The sequence below is a fragment of the Hoplias malabaricus genome, chromosome 1, assembly GCF_029633855.1.
Source record: "Hoplias malabaricus isolate fHopMal1 chromosome 1, fHopMal1.hap1, whole genome shotgun sequence".
In the NCBI taxonomy this organism is placed as follows: Eukaryota; Metazoa; Chordata; class Actinopteri; order Characiformes; family Erythrinidae; genus Hoplias; species Hoplias malabaricus.
This window is the reverse complement of record NC_089800.1, coordinates 43,484,385-43,499,074: the sequence shown is the minus strand read 5'-3', so window position 1 is coordinate 43,499,074 and position 14,690 is coordinate 43,484,385. Positions and strand designations below refer to the sequence as shown.

At 39.0% G+C, this 14,690-nt stretch overlaps 2 protein-coding genes across 5 annotated transcripts in view; one reads left to right on the top strand and one right to left on the bottom strand.

Annotated features, from left to right (window-relative positions):
- Nucleotides 1-1,261: 1,261 nt before the first annotated feature.
- Nucleotides 1,262-10,894, bottom strand: aldh3a2a (aldehyde dehydrogenase 3 family, member A2a). Of its 3 annotated transcripts, none has more exons than XM_066663302.1 (12): nucleotides 10,799-10,894; nucleotides 9,651-9,768; nucleotides 7,328-7,528; nucleotides 6,992-7,223; nucleotides 6,395-6,477; nucleotides 6,093-6,301; nucleotides 5,537-5,654; nucleotides 5,290-5,431; nucleotides 5,011-5,177; nucleotides 3,686-3,785; nucleotides 3,369-3,607; nucleotides 1,262-2,080 (listed from the first exon to the last, which is right to left on the bottom strand). In XM_066663302.1, the coding sequence occupies exons 3-12, from the start codon at nucleotides 7,487-7,489 to the stop codon at nucleotides 2,066-2,068; spliced, it is 1,467 nt and encodes a 488-aa protein (XP_066519399.1). In that variant the 5' UTR covers nucleotides 7,490-7,528; nucleotides 9,651-9,768; nucleotides 10,799-10,894; the 3' UTR covers nucleotides 1,262-2,065. The 3 variants fall into 3 exon arrangements, with proteins under 3 accessions (XP_066519399.1, XP_066519418.1, XP_066519408.1); XM_066663321.1 differs by having other exon boundaries at nucleotides 7,328-7,517; XM_066663311.1 differs by having other exon boundaries at nucleotides 9,651-9,765; nucleotides 10,799-10,857.
- Nucleotides 10,895-12,590: 1,696 nt separating this feature from the next.
- ulk2 (unc-51 like autophagy activating kinase 2) overlaps nucleotides 12,591-14,690 on the top strand; it is a 28,152-nt gene continuing 26,052 nt past the window's right edge. For both annotated transcript variants that reach the window (XM_066663290.1, XM_066663281.1), the window contains exon 1: nucleotides 12,591-13,811. In XM_066663290.1, the coding sequence (XP_066519387.1) occupies nucleotides 13,620-13,811 (192 nt within the window). In that variant the 5' untranslated portion in view covers nucleotides 12,591-13,619. The remainder of the gene's footprint in view (nucleotides 13,812-14,690) is intronic.

Genomic DNA, 14,690 nt, shown 5'->3' with positions numbered 1-14,690 from the left:
AAGCTGTTTCCTTGACTGCAGTTCACCTGTTGTTCTTCATAATTTGTTAGCAATACATTCAGCTATCACAACGATATCAACCATAACATTAGTACCACCTCCTTGTTTCAACACTCACTGTCCATTCTGTCAGAGCCCTACTGACTAAACAGGAGAACTTTGTATTGTATTCTACATTACAAACCGATGATCCACTCATAACAGCACAACACACACTAAAACACCACCATCACTGCAGTGTCACAGCAGCTCTGAAAAAAAAAAGACTGGCCACCCAATCATAGCTGCTTTGTGGTCGTCCTGTGGGGTTCCTGACCACTGAAGAACAGGGTGAAATGGTGCAAACATGTAGAGCAACAAATTGGGCTGAGATCATACTGTTATAGTTGATCAGTGTATATAAACTTATGTTTTCTTCAAATATTATTCATATAGCATTACACAGTAGTGCGGAGATTTAATTGTAGGCATGAGGCTGAAATATTATTTTTTTATTGCATTCTAACTTTCCTGGAAACCTGGTTGAAGAGAGAGAAATGAAACTGAACTGTGATGACTTCTGAGAAATCATGCAGTCTTCATCATAATCCTTACTTGTTGCCTATTTAAAAATCTGTAGTTTACAAAACAGGAACTTGGCAATGTCACATGACTCTTAAATCAGCAGTTTAAGCACAGATCTGCTAAATGCTCAGTAATGATAATTAGAAATAAGATTGTATTCTATTATAATTCAGACATTCCTTACAGATAACAACACCATTATACATTTTTGAGAGGGTGGATTCCAGCTGTTTTTCAAGATAGATATCATTTCTTGGCTGATAGGTCAGTGATTCTATGCTGTTCTAACGTGATGGATCCTTTATATACAACCCAAAAATCCACTTTTTTTTTTTTTTTTTTTTTTTTGCAGTAAGTTGCAGGGGAAGGCAGTTTTGCAGATTGTCATTTGCAATTAAATGAGGAACTATTTGATCTTTTCTCATGACTGTGATTGCACAATAACAATGAAAATGTGCTGCCTTCATTACTGTGTAGTAAAGATAGTGGGTTCCACACAAATTGTAAAGCATCAGATGAGCTACTGTCTCTGGAGAGGAGGGTGGGGGGGTGATCTAAAATATAAGGAGACATAACCCAGGCAGACATGTTTTACAATATTATTAACATGAATTGATATTATATCTTTCTAAAATGCACCGAAATTAAAAATCAGACTACAAATGCAATAATTTTTTAATATCCAAGATATTTCAGAAGGCCAAGAATACTGCAGGTATTATTGGGAAATACAGCATATAGTTCCATAAAATATACAAAAATTTACTTTTCGTTTTTACAGTTATTTAGTGTTAAAGGTGTGTCCTTTTTTTACTGTAAGAATTTACACCAAGTATTGTTTACACTTGTTCTGTGAATTATAGAATTGGAGAATGATTGTTTCTTGAGAAAGTTGTCACATAAGACTCTATTACACCCATCCTCCTCATACTGACAGATTGGGAGGTACATCCAGTGATATGACTTTTGTAATCCAGAAAGTCAAGTTTCATCCAGGTCAGCAGTGATGAAATTAACCCGTACCCAGTACATAATTATTATAAGGGTACTGGTTAATTTCATCACTGCTGACCTGGATGAAACTTGACTTTCTGGATATTATACACAAACCCTGACTGAACATGACTACTGCAGATGTTATTAGGATGCACATTAAACAGTTATAATGCTTCCATGTATGTTGAAATATACCTTTTCTATTAACTAGAGTCATCAAGTCTTTCTTTGCATCATGTTATTTCCTTTTTTGGGGCTATAATCACATCAGACCACATAAATGGGATTTTTCTTAATACAATTTTACATATTTAGCTACAAATCATTCAGGGATTAATTACTTTTTAGTGTCCATGGTGTCAAAGATCTAAGGATTATACCTTAAGAGATAGCTAATATTCTACAGTCAAGATTAAATAGATGAACCATTAATGCATATAAAAATTTATTACATGAATTGTAAGGTGAAGCATGCACAGGTTCTCAGTGTTCCTCTTCAGCTGGCTCATCGGAGGAACCTCTGCAAAAGACAATGCAGAAATCAGCTCACATAACACAAGGCCAGCTTTATCCCAAGTACTAACCAAGAACAATGCAGCACAAGAATAGCAATTGGCACTGGGGGAATATAAGCCCATCGTTTTACAGGTTGATAAATATCAGATAGACAACTGATTTTCCTGTCTCCTTCCCCACTTCAACATGGAGGTAATTACTGCATTGTTGTTCTGGGTATTTAAGGGAAAACTACTCATGCCTACATAGTAATTATCCAATTATTCAGTGTAGTGTGTCAATTTAGTTTGAGGGAAAATGGTTTAGCCTGTTTACTGAATCTCATTAACAAAGACAGAGATTCATTGTAGAGAACCACTCACTACACAAGAGATTTTACAGAAAATTTGTATTATAAAACATCTACGACTGACAGTGTCTTATTTACAAATGAAGTACAAATGAAGTGAAGGAAAACGTTTTAATTAACTCAAGCAAATAATTTGCATTAATGCATGATATATATTATATAATAAGTAGATTAAATAAATATTTTACTAATGTGTTAACCACATTAAGTCATTACAGGTCAATATATTTTCAAAAATGTATCACTTTGTAAAGTTGTAAATATACAGTGGCGTGTTGTAAAAAAGGGAATTTTGGTAATAGTAAATGTATTATATGTGAAACTGAAAGTTTAACCAAACTACATTTTCCTCTGTATGGTTCTGCATACTGTTTAGATTGGTTTATCAATACTGTGACGCATTGATGAAATATTCCACATGTGCTGTGGTCATAGGCACAAGGCCAAAGGCCAAGTTAAGACCAGTGCCAGTATCTCACGTTATAGCACGAACCTCAAGTGTTGAGGATTGATTATACCACAGTTATCACCGTTTATTATTAGGGTTTAAGAAGACAGGAAAAATTATGTTTTCTTTAAATAAACATTCTGCGATAAAATAGTTCCATTCCATCACACATTCCATTTTTGTCATTTTCAACTAACTCCGGGTCTTGAACTGATAAAATTGGACAATGAGTGTAGATACAAGGTAGATGTTCCTACTCCGGTTTTTTAGTGTATAGCAATGATAGCCAAGCTTTTTATCAGTGCAGATGGGCCACATCCAAGTAAAAGCTGAATGGCAATGATTTACAGAATCTTTTTAAGTGGAATATTAATCCAACTGAATTGTTGATTAATAGCCCTGCTATACGTAATCAGATCACTGGCCTGCAGACATGTTTTTAAGAAGAAAGCTGGGGAAGGAAAGAGGAAATGTGAGAAGAAAGTAGATACACACCTGTACCAAAAAAGCTGCCAGCGCTGCCAGCATAGCAGCTTGTGCCAAGTGGCGCCAACGGCTTATGTTCACCTGCTTCAAGAGGAGAATACGAGCCCAGCGCAGTTTTTCCCGAGTGTGGGGAGGATAGCGCATCTGATTGACTCTCTCCATGCTCAGCTTTTTGATGAGGCAGCTGCGCAGATGACTCAACTGATCAAATGTGTGCTTGCCATGGTAATGGCCAATCCCACTGTTACCTAAACACAGAATGGCATGAATTTGAAGGTAACCTTATCTTATTTAAAAAACTAAACATTTAATAATGTCAGACTTACCAACACCACCGAATGGCAAGTCAATGATTGTGAAGTGTACAAGACAGTCATTGGCCAAAAAACCTCCGCTAGACGTCTCTGCTATCAACCTTTTAATTACCTACAAGAAAATGCAAGAGCAGAATGTACAATTCAGTATTCAGTGTCGGAATTCTACAAAGATTCAAGGCAAAAATGTTAATGTCGGCTCTGCCATCAGGAAATCAGTGGTTTAAACACAAGTCATGCTTCAGCCGTAGGCTTAGGCTGGTTTATCCTCATCTCTGAGATGGTAGGATGGCTTCTGTCTACCACCACGACAAGCATAGTGCAAGTCAGGGCAGACACCAGATATCTGGACACCTAGCCACCTTCTCCTCCAGAGCTTTGAGCTGCGTAGTGGTGTTACATTAACTGCTGTTTTAAAAGAGGTGGGGGCTGGCTTGTGCATGTGTTTGCCATAGTCTTCACAGCTTGGCGGCACTGAGTGTTACTGGGGGTGTTCTAGCTATCAGGGTGTATATGCAGAGATTAATCATTGGGGTAAAAACTGGGATTTTTTTTAATGATTCATTTTATATATTTTATTTTACAATAAAAGAGGAAACATATATTAGAGGTGAGTGATATGACAAAATATAAAATGATAACTGATTTTTTTTATATATTTTTGACTTTTATGGTACACTAAATGAATCACAGTATTAGACATTTTATAACTGCCTTCAAAACGTCATGAGGAAATAATTTCTATTTACCATGGAACTCATGTTTATTAAGCTCTTTATACTTTGCTTAAGGCTATATTCATTCATTCAAGTGGTCTGTAACCGCTTATCCAGTTCAGGGTCGCAGTGGGTCCGGAGCCTACCTAGATTCACTGGGCACAAGGCAGGAATACACCCTGGAAGGGGCGCCAGTCCTTCACAGGATGACACACACTCACCTCACACATTCACACCTATGGACACTTTTGAGTCGCCAATCAACCTACCAATGTGTTTTTGGACCATGGGAGGAAACAAGAGCACCCGGAGGAAACCCGCATGGACACGGGGAGAACACACCAAACTCCTCACTGACAATCACCCAAAGCGGAACTTGAACCCACAACCTCCAGGTCCCAGGACTGCGCCACTATCTGTTGTGCCACTGTGCTACCTTAAGGCTATATGCAAAACAAAATTAATGTTTAAGATGATAACAAAATGTATTAAGATAATAATAAAATTACATTATGTTATCCAACTCTCACATTTCAAAATTACATTTAAAAACAAACCCAGGGGTTTAAGTGAAATGTATTTTTGGTACTGGCTGTGCTATTACTGGTGTAGTGTGTTTACCTTATTATTGGAGGAGAAAGCGTAAAGTACCAAAGGCTTTTCTTTCTCATTAATAAACTTGATGGCTTCATTCAGTCCATTTACTGGGACAATTGGCAGTAGGGGCCCAAAGATCTCCTCCTGCATCACCTTTGATTCCGGAGTTACATCCTTTAAGACAGTGGGACCTATCATATAATGGAAAAATGAGTGCACCAAACTGGCACCAGCTATTTAAAATAGATTCAGTCTTAGTAGTAATATTTCATTAATTTTCCAAAATTGCCAAAAAATACACACCAATGTAGCACTCAGACTCGTCATTGTCTCCTCCAATAGCCACAGTGCTATCTCCAATTAAAGCCATTATCCTTTTGAAATGCCGCTGATTGATAATACGTCCATAATCACTGAAGGTCTTGGGGTCATCTGTATAAAATTCCTGTCATTTTGAATGAAAGGAAAAAGTTAATGAGTGGAGGACGATAAACTGTGGTAAACATGAGCTTGCCAAAGCGAACAATTACTCTCAAACTGATATACAAACCTTAATGCAATTTCTAATCTCTTCCACCACTCTGTTTTGGATGCTAGGTTCACAGAGGATATAATCTGGTGCAATGCATGTCTGACCACAGTTAACGTATTTGCCCCAAGTGATGCGGCTGTGGACAAACAAACATTGAAATCTGAGAAAATTTATTTCATGGAATGTCATTTGCATTCATTTTTAAACAATGATAAATTAAAATCTTTCCAATGTTGCAAACAAACTAATTATAGTGCCCAGAACAACTGCTGCTAACAAGTTACTGTACAGCTCAACACACTTGGAAGATAACTAGTACTGCTACATCAACTAAGAGATGCCAGCATTGGCTATCTTCCCCACTGAGAAATGAGGGAAATGAACAGGCCAACAAGTGGTATCTGGCTTATTATCTTACATTAAAATGTAATGTTAAACTGTATTATGTCATATGGACAATTACATTAATATTGATGTATGGTTAAACCGTTTTTAACATTAGTCCTGACCAGGTAACCAAACTGTTATATTATGATCTGTATGCAACAGTGCAACCAGCTTGTGATAATCTCACCGGCAGGCGATTTTTATGTCACAGTCCTTATCTATGTAACAGGGACTTTTTCCTCCGAGTTCAAGAGTCACTGGGGTGAGGTGGCGAGCAGCAGCTTCCATAACCAGTTTACCCACTGAGCTGTTCCCTGTGTAGAAAATGTGGTCAAAACGCTGCTTCAGCAGCTCCTGGGTTTCTGGGACTCCTCCAGTCACCACAGGGTACATCTCCTGAAAGCAATAATGGAAAATTCAGTGCAGACAAAGCTATGATAAATCATACGGCTGAGACACACGTAATCACTATGGGGAGTGAGGTTTTACCGGGTCCAGATAGAGAGCCAGAAGCTCCATGACCTTGGCTGTGTGAACACAGATCTCTGATGGCTTTATCACAACTGCATTACCTACAAAGAAGTACGTAAACATGAGGTGAGAGTATGTTGCTAAGTAAAGTATAATTTAATATTTGTCATTCAAGTTGAAATGAGGCAGGTGGCACTGTACCACATATACACATGTACACTCTGAAGAATTTATCCCAGAATTTGTATTATTAGTTGCTTCTAGATCCATTGTTTCAGTGAATCTCCCATGACAGCAAACATTGTCACCAACATTGGGTCAAACACATGACTCCTCTGAGACATATGAGGCAAGCCCACCACTTATTTTCAAACTGCTGCTAATGCAACACCACTGAACAGCCTACTCATGCTTATTAATTTAACGCTAGAGCTGTCCTCACTTCAGGTCTGTCTTGAAAATTGTGAATGGTTGAAAGATCATAATTATTCAAACTTTTAGCCTGGTTTAACTGGATGTATGCAGCTCAGTATGTATAAAACATAGTTAGCAAAAACTGTTCACAAACAGTAACATAGTTTGCATATGTATGTGTTTGGTGGATTTGACTTTTACCAGCAGCAATAGCGCCAACAAGTGGCTGAAGAGTAACAGCTATGGGGTAATTCCATGCTCCAATGATGAGCACCACACCAAGAGGTTGTGGCTGGATGTAAACCTCGTCTGAGATGGTGAGAAGATTTTTGGCCACAGGGCGAGGGGATGCCCACTCTGAGAGTTTGCTCAGAGCCAAGTTGACCTCTCCTTCAAGGCTGAGGAGCTCATACAATTTGCTTCCATTTTCACTCTAACAAAATCAAAACAAAGTATATCCAAAAGCATACAGAAATAACTACATTTATTTCCATTTATTCATGTAGAATGAAAGCATACTAAGACTGTAGGGTTCACCTTGTTCAAGTCCATCTTGAGAGCATCAGTGATCTCTTTCTGTCTTTCTGTGACAAAGCGCTTTAGGTTTTTCAACTGCTGGGCTCTGAAATCCAGGGGTTTTGATCTTCCTGTCAGGAAGGCTGTCCTTGCCTGCTGAACCACAAGCTGTTCTCGAGACATACTTTATAATGTCTGAAATGTACTTGACCTAAGAATATACTTAAGGAAACAGAGAAAAACAATCAGGCTAGACTAGAAATCTAAAGGGGAGGTCAGCCAACAGGTCACTGCCAGTACCGGAACGGGAAGACAAATATTAGGATGGATAATGGAAAATAAACAGGCAAAATCTGTCGCAACTCTATTTGTGAAAATGCCTGGGATTCGTCTAAAACTCCTCTAGATTTTCCAAATTTCTGCATAAGACAATTATAGAAAGAAGGTATTTCAAATAGCTTTAAAATAAATGTTCGAATAAATATTTTACAATACAAACTATGATTTACTATAGTTTAAATATACATTGGTTTACTAACTAAAATGACCAGCCAATCTACACCTCTTCTGGATATTTATATGTAACACTGATCATAGAACAGTGGCAAACCCAAAAACAAACAATGTAAATTTTCATCTAGTACAGTTTGCCTCAGAACGCCCCACCTACACCCCATGCATTCATTCATTATCTGTAACCACTTCTCCAATTCAGGGTTGCGGTGGGTCCAGAGCCTAACCAGAATCACTGGGCGCAAGGCAGGAACACACCCTGGAGGGAGGGCCAGTCTTTGGTGGCAACAGGGCAACACACAGTTACATATTTACTCACACACTCACACCAGTTTGGGATGTAAAAGTCCACATTTCATAATAAAACATACAGGCGTTGGACAATGAAACTGAAAACGAAAACTGAAACACCTGGTTTTAGACCACAATAATTCATTAGTATGGTGTAGGGCCCCCTTTGGCGGCCAATACAGCGTCAATTCGTCTTGGGAATGACATATACAAGTCCTGCACATTGGTCAGAGGGATTTTAAGCCATTCTTCTTGCAGGACCCAGAGGAAACCTATCTGGACTCGGGGAGAACACACCAAACTCCTCACAGACAGTCACCTGGAGCAGGACTTGAACTCACAACCTCCAGGTCCTTGGAGCTGGTCCCTGTGTTTCAGAGATATTTAACTCTAAATTTCTGGTTTCTGTCACTGCTGCTGTTTTGATACAGACCATTTCACAAGAATGGGGTTTTTGTGGTGTGTTCTTTATTCTGTTGGACATATCATGAGCACAATGATCAGTCAAAAAAATGGGTGTCTCAAACAGGTGAATTTAGACTGATTAACAGATTACAAACATGACAAATTTAAGCAACCAATCCCATCAATGCCCAGCACATTGCGGTACATTTGACCTACAGGTGAACACTGGAGGGTTAAAAGGGAAAAAGGTGAGGACTCATTACATATTTATGGATCTGAGCAAAAGTTGTGAAAAAAGTTGTGAGTACTGAACAAAGGCCAAGGTGTCGAGTTACATTTAGGGCACTTTTAAAGGACTTTTATCTTGGAAATAACATGTCATTCTGGTAGAACAGAGACAAGTTTTAAAGGAGGGGGTCTTTAAGGTCTCAGATGCGATGTCATTATTACAGCATATTAAGTCGTTTATATGAGATGCCGTGTCATTATTGTAATATATAACTACACAAAGCTATGTCATTATTATAAGCTGCATAGGTCAATTTATGGGTAAAATTCTCATGTTTATGACTTGCTCTATGGTTTCACAGGATTCTTCTCTAACAGAACAAAGCAGTCATTTAAAAGAGAAGAAAATCATAAAACATGAACTTTAATATCTAAACTACACATGACATTTGGAACTACTCTGTTACTAAGCCTCAGCTACTTAACCTTATAAAAAGGGCCAAAAAGCTTCTCGAATATGTCTCTACAGAGTTTTTGCTGAGCTGAAAGTGAACATTGGGACCATCTCAAGTCTGAGGCACCATTACAATGACTTCTGGAACTTGTACAGGTGCTGGTCACAAAATTAGAATATCATGAAAAAGTTGATTTATTTCAGTAATTCCATTCCAAAAAGTGAAACGTGTATATTATACTCATTCATTACACACAGGTTGATATATTTCAAGTGTCCATGATATTCTAATTTTATGACCAGCACCTGTATATGCAATAATCTAAAGACAACTCCAATGAAACAAACATTTTATTGCAAATCAAAGCCTTTAAACTGAAACTGCAGCAAGAGAGAATGCATTTCTGCTTAAAGATACTCAACAAAAAGGAGACGTTACAAACATTTGTTTACCTTAACAAACAGCATAAAACCTCAACTCTTAAGGAGGACTCCGACCCTGTTTTGAGAACTCTTGTGTCTTCTTCACTTCTGTCACTGAATGAAGCACCATGAACCACAGCGTCACCTGCTGTTAAACAGCAACATTACTTCTTACCCATTCACTTCCAAATATCAAATGTACACCATCTTTAAAGCTTACATTTCTTGAATGTCTTTAAAAAGATAGTAATACTTGTTTGGATTTAAAAAACAGAACTGGACATAAAGTGCAGTTTGGGATGTAAAAGTCCACATTTCATAATAAAACATACAGGCGTTGGACAATGAAACTGAAACACCTAGTTTTAGACCACAATAATTTATTAGTATAGTGTAGGGCCCCCTTTGGCGGCCAATACAGCGTCAATTCGTCTTGGGAATGACATATACAAGTCCTGCACAGTGGTCAGAGGGATTTTAAGCCATTCTTCTTGCAGGATAGTGGCCAGGTCACTACGTGATGCTGGTAGAGGTGGTATGCTGACATTACAACACATTGATACAACACAAAGACTTGCTGTCTTGGTCACAGATGCGCCAGCAAGATGTGCACCAACAATTTGTCCTCTTTTGAACTCTGGTACGTCATCCATAATGTTGTGTGCATTGCAATATTTTGAGCAAAACTGTGCTCTTACCCTCTGCTAATTGAACCTTCACACTCTGCTCTTACTGGTGCAATGTGCAATTAATGAAGACTGGCCACCAGACTGGTCCAGTTTAGCCATGAAACCTCCCACACTAAAATGACAGGTGTTTCAGTTTCATTATCCAACCCCTGTAGATGTCCAATTAAAAACAGGTATCTTCATATTTTTTTTTTTTTAATTTGCTACATCATTTGAACACAGTTGCTGTCCTTCACACTGTATGAAAATTTAATGATAAACGGACCAATACTAATAATCCAGAATTACTTGGAAACAAATCTTTTACACAGTCTCCCATTGAAAGTTAAGAAGGCTTTTTTTTCCTTCTCCTGTAAAGTTAACATTTTGGCAGATACATTTTTTTTATAGGACAATACATATCCACAGAACAGTATTAAAAAAAGCATGTATAATATATGAGGTTTTAACATTACAAAGCAGAGCTGAGGAGGAGAGAATAGCACTCACTGCTTGAGAAGCCTGAACTGAGTTTCCTCTGGCTTCTCTGGTTTCCTCCCAGGAGCCAAAAACACAAGTTGGTAGGTGGATTGGGGACTCGAAAGTGTCCATAGGTGTGAGTGTATGAGTGGATGTGTGATTGTGTGTTGCCCTGTGAAGGCGCCCCCTCCAGGATGTGATCCTGCCTAGGCTTTGGACCCACCGCAACCCTGAACTGCATAAGCGGTTACAGACAATGAATGAATGAATGAACCTCTCTGTGTCCATTTAAGGGGAAAATATTATGAGAAATTATTTGTGAGGAAATGTGAATTTGCACATTAATCTGGAGATCTGGACCAACCCACAAATTGAAATGTAGTCTGCCTAAGTTAGAAAACACCAGATACAACAAGTCACTCTGATTTTGCTCTGCTTCCTAAGTGCAGAGACATGAGAATTGTCCTCTTCTGTGTTTCTCCATTCACAATGTTGGTTTATGTGAGACAACAAAGACAAGGTTTAACCTTTTACCAAACCAAAACGGCTTAAAATGAAAGCTTTGGCTCCTCACTCCTCACTGAGCTGTGTTTGAGCTGTGGCTCTTTTTCATTTAAAGGAACAGGCAATGAAACCGGTCATTCTGAATAAGGCTGTTTAGACTGGGGAGAACAGTGCTGTAGTGTTTGAAATATGCAGACAATTGCATTTATATATATATATATATAATCTATTTGTGCTGAGGCCTGTATTGTTTTTGTAACCTATGCCAATGTCTGCCTAGTGTTTTCATGCTTGTTAGTGTAGTATGAACATCCACCTCCAGGGGGCAGCGCAAAGAACAAAAATGTGCTCCAGGAAAGTGATTCATGTTTATGTTATTATTATTATTTTTTAATTATTATTATTTTATAATTATTTGATTGCCAGTGATTGTCGTTGTGGCCCATGGTACGACACAGATGAGCAGCAGTTCTGCATAAAGTACAGATACACGATACAGTGAAATAGGAGCTATATTATTATACAGCACCTATATAATAATATTGTATCTACAAACACAATGAAATACACTGGAAATACACAGGGTGTCAGCTAAAGAAAGCAATAACACAACAAGAAGATGTATTCATTTATTTGTGTAGCCTACTTCATTAACAATTTAATATATAATGTTGATTTCTTTTTTGTATTGGTTGTGGCAGTTCAATATATTTATTAATATGGTGATCATGAACACCTTTGAATTGCGATTTTATGGCATTACACTTTTTGTAGTGTTGGAAACAAAATAGCTCTAATAGTTTTATAATGAAAGGGTCAATACACCTTAGCAAACTTTACAGGTTACCCTTCTAAAAGCTTTCATTATCCCAACCTGAATCCATTAATGGCCTATAAAAATCTTAAATGTGGAGCTATTTTAAGATGCAGGTCAAAATATTTAGAAAAAAACGCATAGGCGTGTATTTTTGACGATAACAATTAGTTTGTAATTCTGTTTTGTGTTTTGCAATCATTTTCGTTTTTTTTAAGCGTTATTACTTTCCAAACTGACAGATGTTAAATGCTGGTTGCACTGTGGAACTCTATCCCTCTGGTACTGCATGCAGTTGTTTATTTTAATCCTGGCTACCAAAAGTTTCACATCTGCGTGAATTGCTTTTTGGCAGAAGTAACAAAACATTTATCTGAGATGTGGTTTTAGGCTTGTTGTGGTAGGGACTATAATCTGCTGCGGAGGAAGACGCAGATAGGCGCGCGGATGTACACGGTATTAGAGGACGCTCCTGTAGTTAAGCTGTGCATTTGCGTCAAGTCGAGCTCCGAGTAGGAGTCGGTGGTAGACTGTGACACACCGATGAACAATAAAGACTTAAGTGGAATATAATTTCCTTTCCTTTGCACTTCCTAAGGAGAAGGAAACAGAAGTAATTAAAACCGAGCCTGGCGCTGACCGCCTTATTTTGAAGCTCTAAGGAGACGGAGACGGAGCCTAGCAGGGCTTTTAGCGGTGTTGATGTTGTTGACTGTGTTTGTGAATGTTAATAAACGTTAAAGGACCGGAACAGTCGGGTACTCTGAGCTGAGCAGAGGCGACATTCTGCTGACCGTTAGGAGCATCGTTAACGCTACCGTGGGCTGGACTCTGTGTTTTGACGCTACCTATACTTTCTGACCGCACTTAGCTCTTCTGCATTCCCAAAACTGTGGCATATTATACGGACCTTTCTTTGGCAGTCCTAGCATGGGCAACAAACAACCCGTCAGTACCACCGAGTCCGCGTACATTTACCTGAACGTTATCGTTACCCAGCAGCAGCAGCGGAGTCAGATCTGGAGACGGAGTTGCTAACGTTAACGTTACCTGCTTTGTCCTGCGTTACGTCACCGTGCACTAGCACCATGTAGCGATGTCAGTTTCATCAATGGAAATTGACTCGTTTGAAAGGACATACGAGTCGAGCGCAGTGCCAGAAGGTTATAGCTTGCTATCTAGGTCGAAAAATGACAGCTAGGTCAGGAGACTAGCTTAGCTTTAGCTTTCATTCCCTTGCAGACCACTGCTGCAGTGGGCTAACGGTAACGTTAACGCCTCTGCTGGGGATATCGCTTAACTGATGTTAAACCCTTTTAATGCTAGATATAATTGTAACGTTGTAGGATACAAGCAGAGTCCAGTCAGGTTCATTAATATTAGCTGCTGTTGTTAAGGACAGGACAATGATTTTCTTTTTTTTTCCTTTCATTTTTAAGTCAACGCTCTGACTTATTTTCTTTATTTTTTAATCGCTGACAGTGTGGCGGTTGTGTGGGTGTGTGGGGTCTGTTTGGCTCTGAGGTGACATTAATGTTAGCATATCTGGGATTTACAAACCCTTATTTAGCTAAGGTACTGCCCAGCTCTCTCTCTGCAATTTGCTCTCCCGCCTCACTGGACACTCGGTCAGCGATGGAGACCGTGGGAGATTTTGAGTACAGCCGAAAAGACTTGATCGGACACGGAGCCTTCGCTGTTGTTTTCAAGGGAAGACATAAAAAGGTAGGCTCTGTTCTCCCTCTGCGTCTGTTTACACGCTTTTGGAGCTACATCTGGGTCAGGGCTTTTCTAGTGAAGGGAGAAGCCTGATTTGGCTTGGTTATATAAACAGCATGATTTTAGCAGCATTCGCGCTCATGCAGATTAGTAGTGATGCTTAGTGTATTTATGTCCACGTTTTACTTCTCCCTGGTGATTTACATGTCTGTATCACGCAGCCGGTGTAAAGTTTAAAGCAACCCGACTCACTCATTCATAAAACAACCATGTGACGTCAGCAGGACAGTCATGCCTGCTGGGTGATGGGAAAAAAACCTGGGTGGAGAGACAGGACCTCATGGCAGCCTTGGTCTTTATTTCATTCGATTAACTCGTTCACATGAAGCCAGCCTCTGTGCGTGTCTGGTTTATAAGAAGAGCAGTCCAGGGCGATCAGGTCATTGTGCTTAGCTGTTCAGTCAGATCAGGATTTTGGTGACCCAGCAGGTTTGAGGTGTGCTGATATGTTGGTTTACAATTAAGGTGAATGCTCAATAAGATCACTATAGCTGCATATGAGTGTAGTAGCAGTGTGGACATAATCAGAAACCACATTAATTCCTTTATCTGTCCATGCATCTGTTTGTCCCTTTATTGATTAATTCAGTAACTGCTTCATTCTGGTCTTGATCTCTGTGGCTCCTGAGCCTAGCTGGAAACACTGGTGGGTAAGACAGGAACAAACCCTGGACAGGGTGCCAATCCATTGCACACTCACCAAGTCACACATACATATGGTCAGGTTAAACACACCAGTATCAGTAAACATGAGACATGGGAAACAATAGGTGTGGAAATACTGGTGTGACAGTCACTTAGCACTGTTGTTTGAGATACAAATAA

Bases quoted from the DNA above. Each gene is read 5' to 3' on its own strand.
- aldh3a2a (XM_066663302.1), bottom strand. From the start codon at position 7,489: ATGTCTCGAGAACAGCTTGTGGTTCAGCAGGCAAGGACAGCCTTCCTG. The intron at 6,478-6,991 runs GTAAAAGTCAAA...ACTTCTTTGTAG, and splicing joins TGTTGGCGCTATTGCTGCTG to GTAATGCAGTTGTGATAAAG. The intron at 5,655-6,092 runs GTGAGATTATCA...GTTTGTCCACAG, and splicing joins GACATAAAAATCGCCTGCCG to CCGCATCACTTGGGGCAAAT.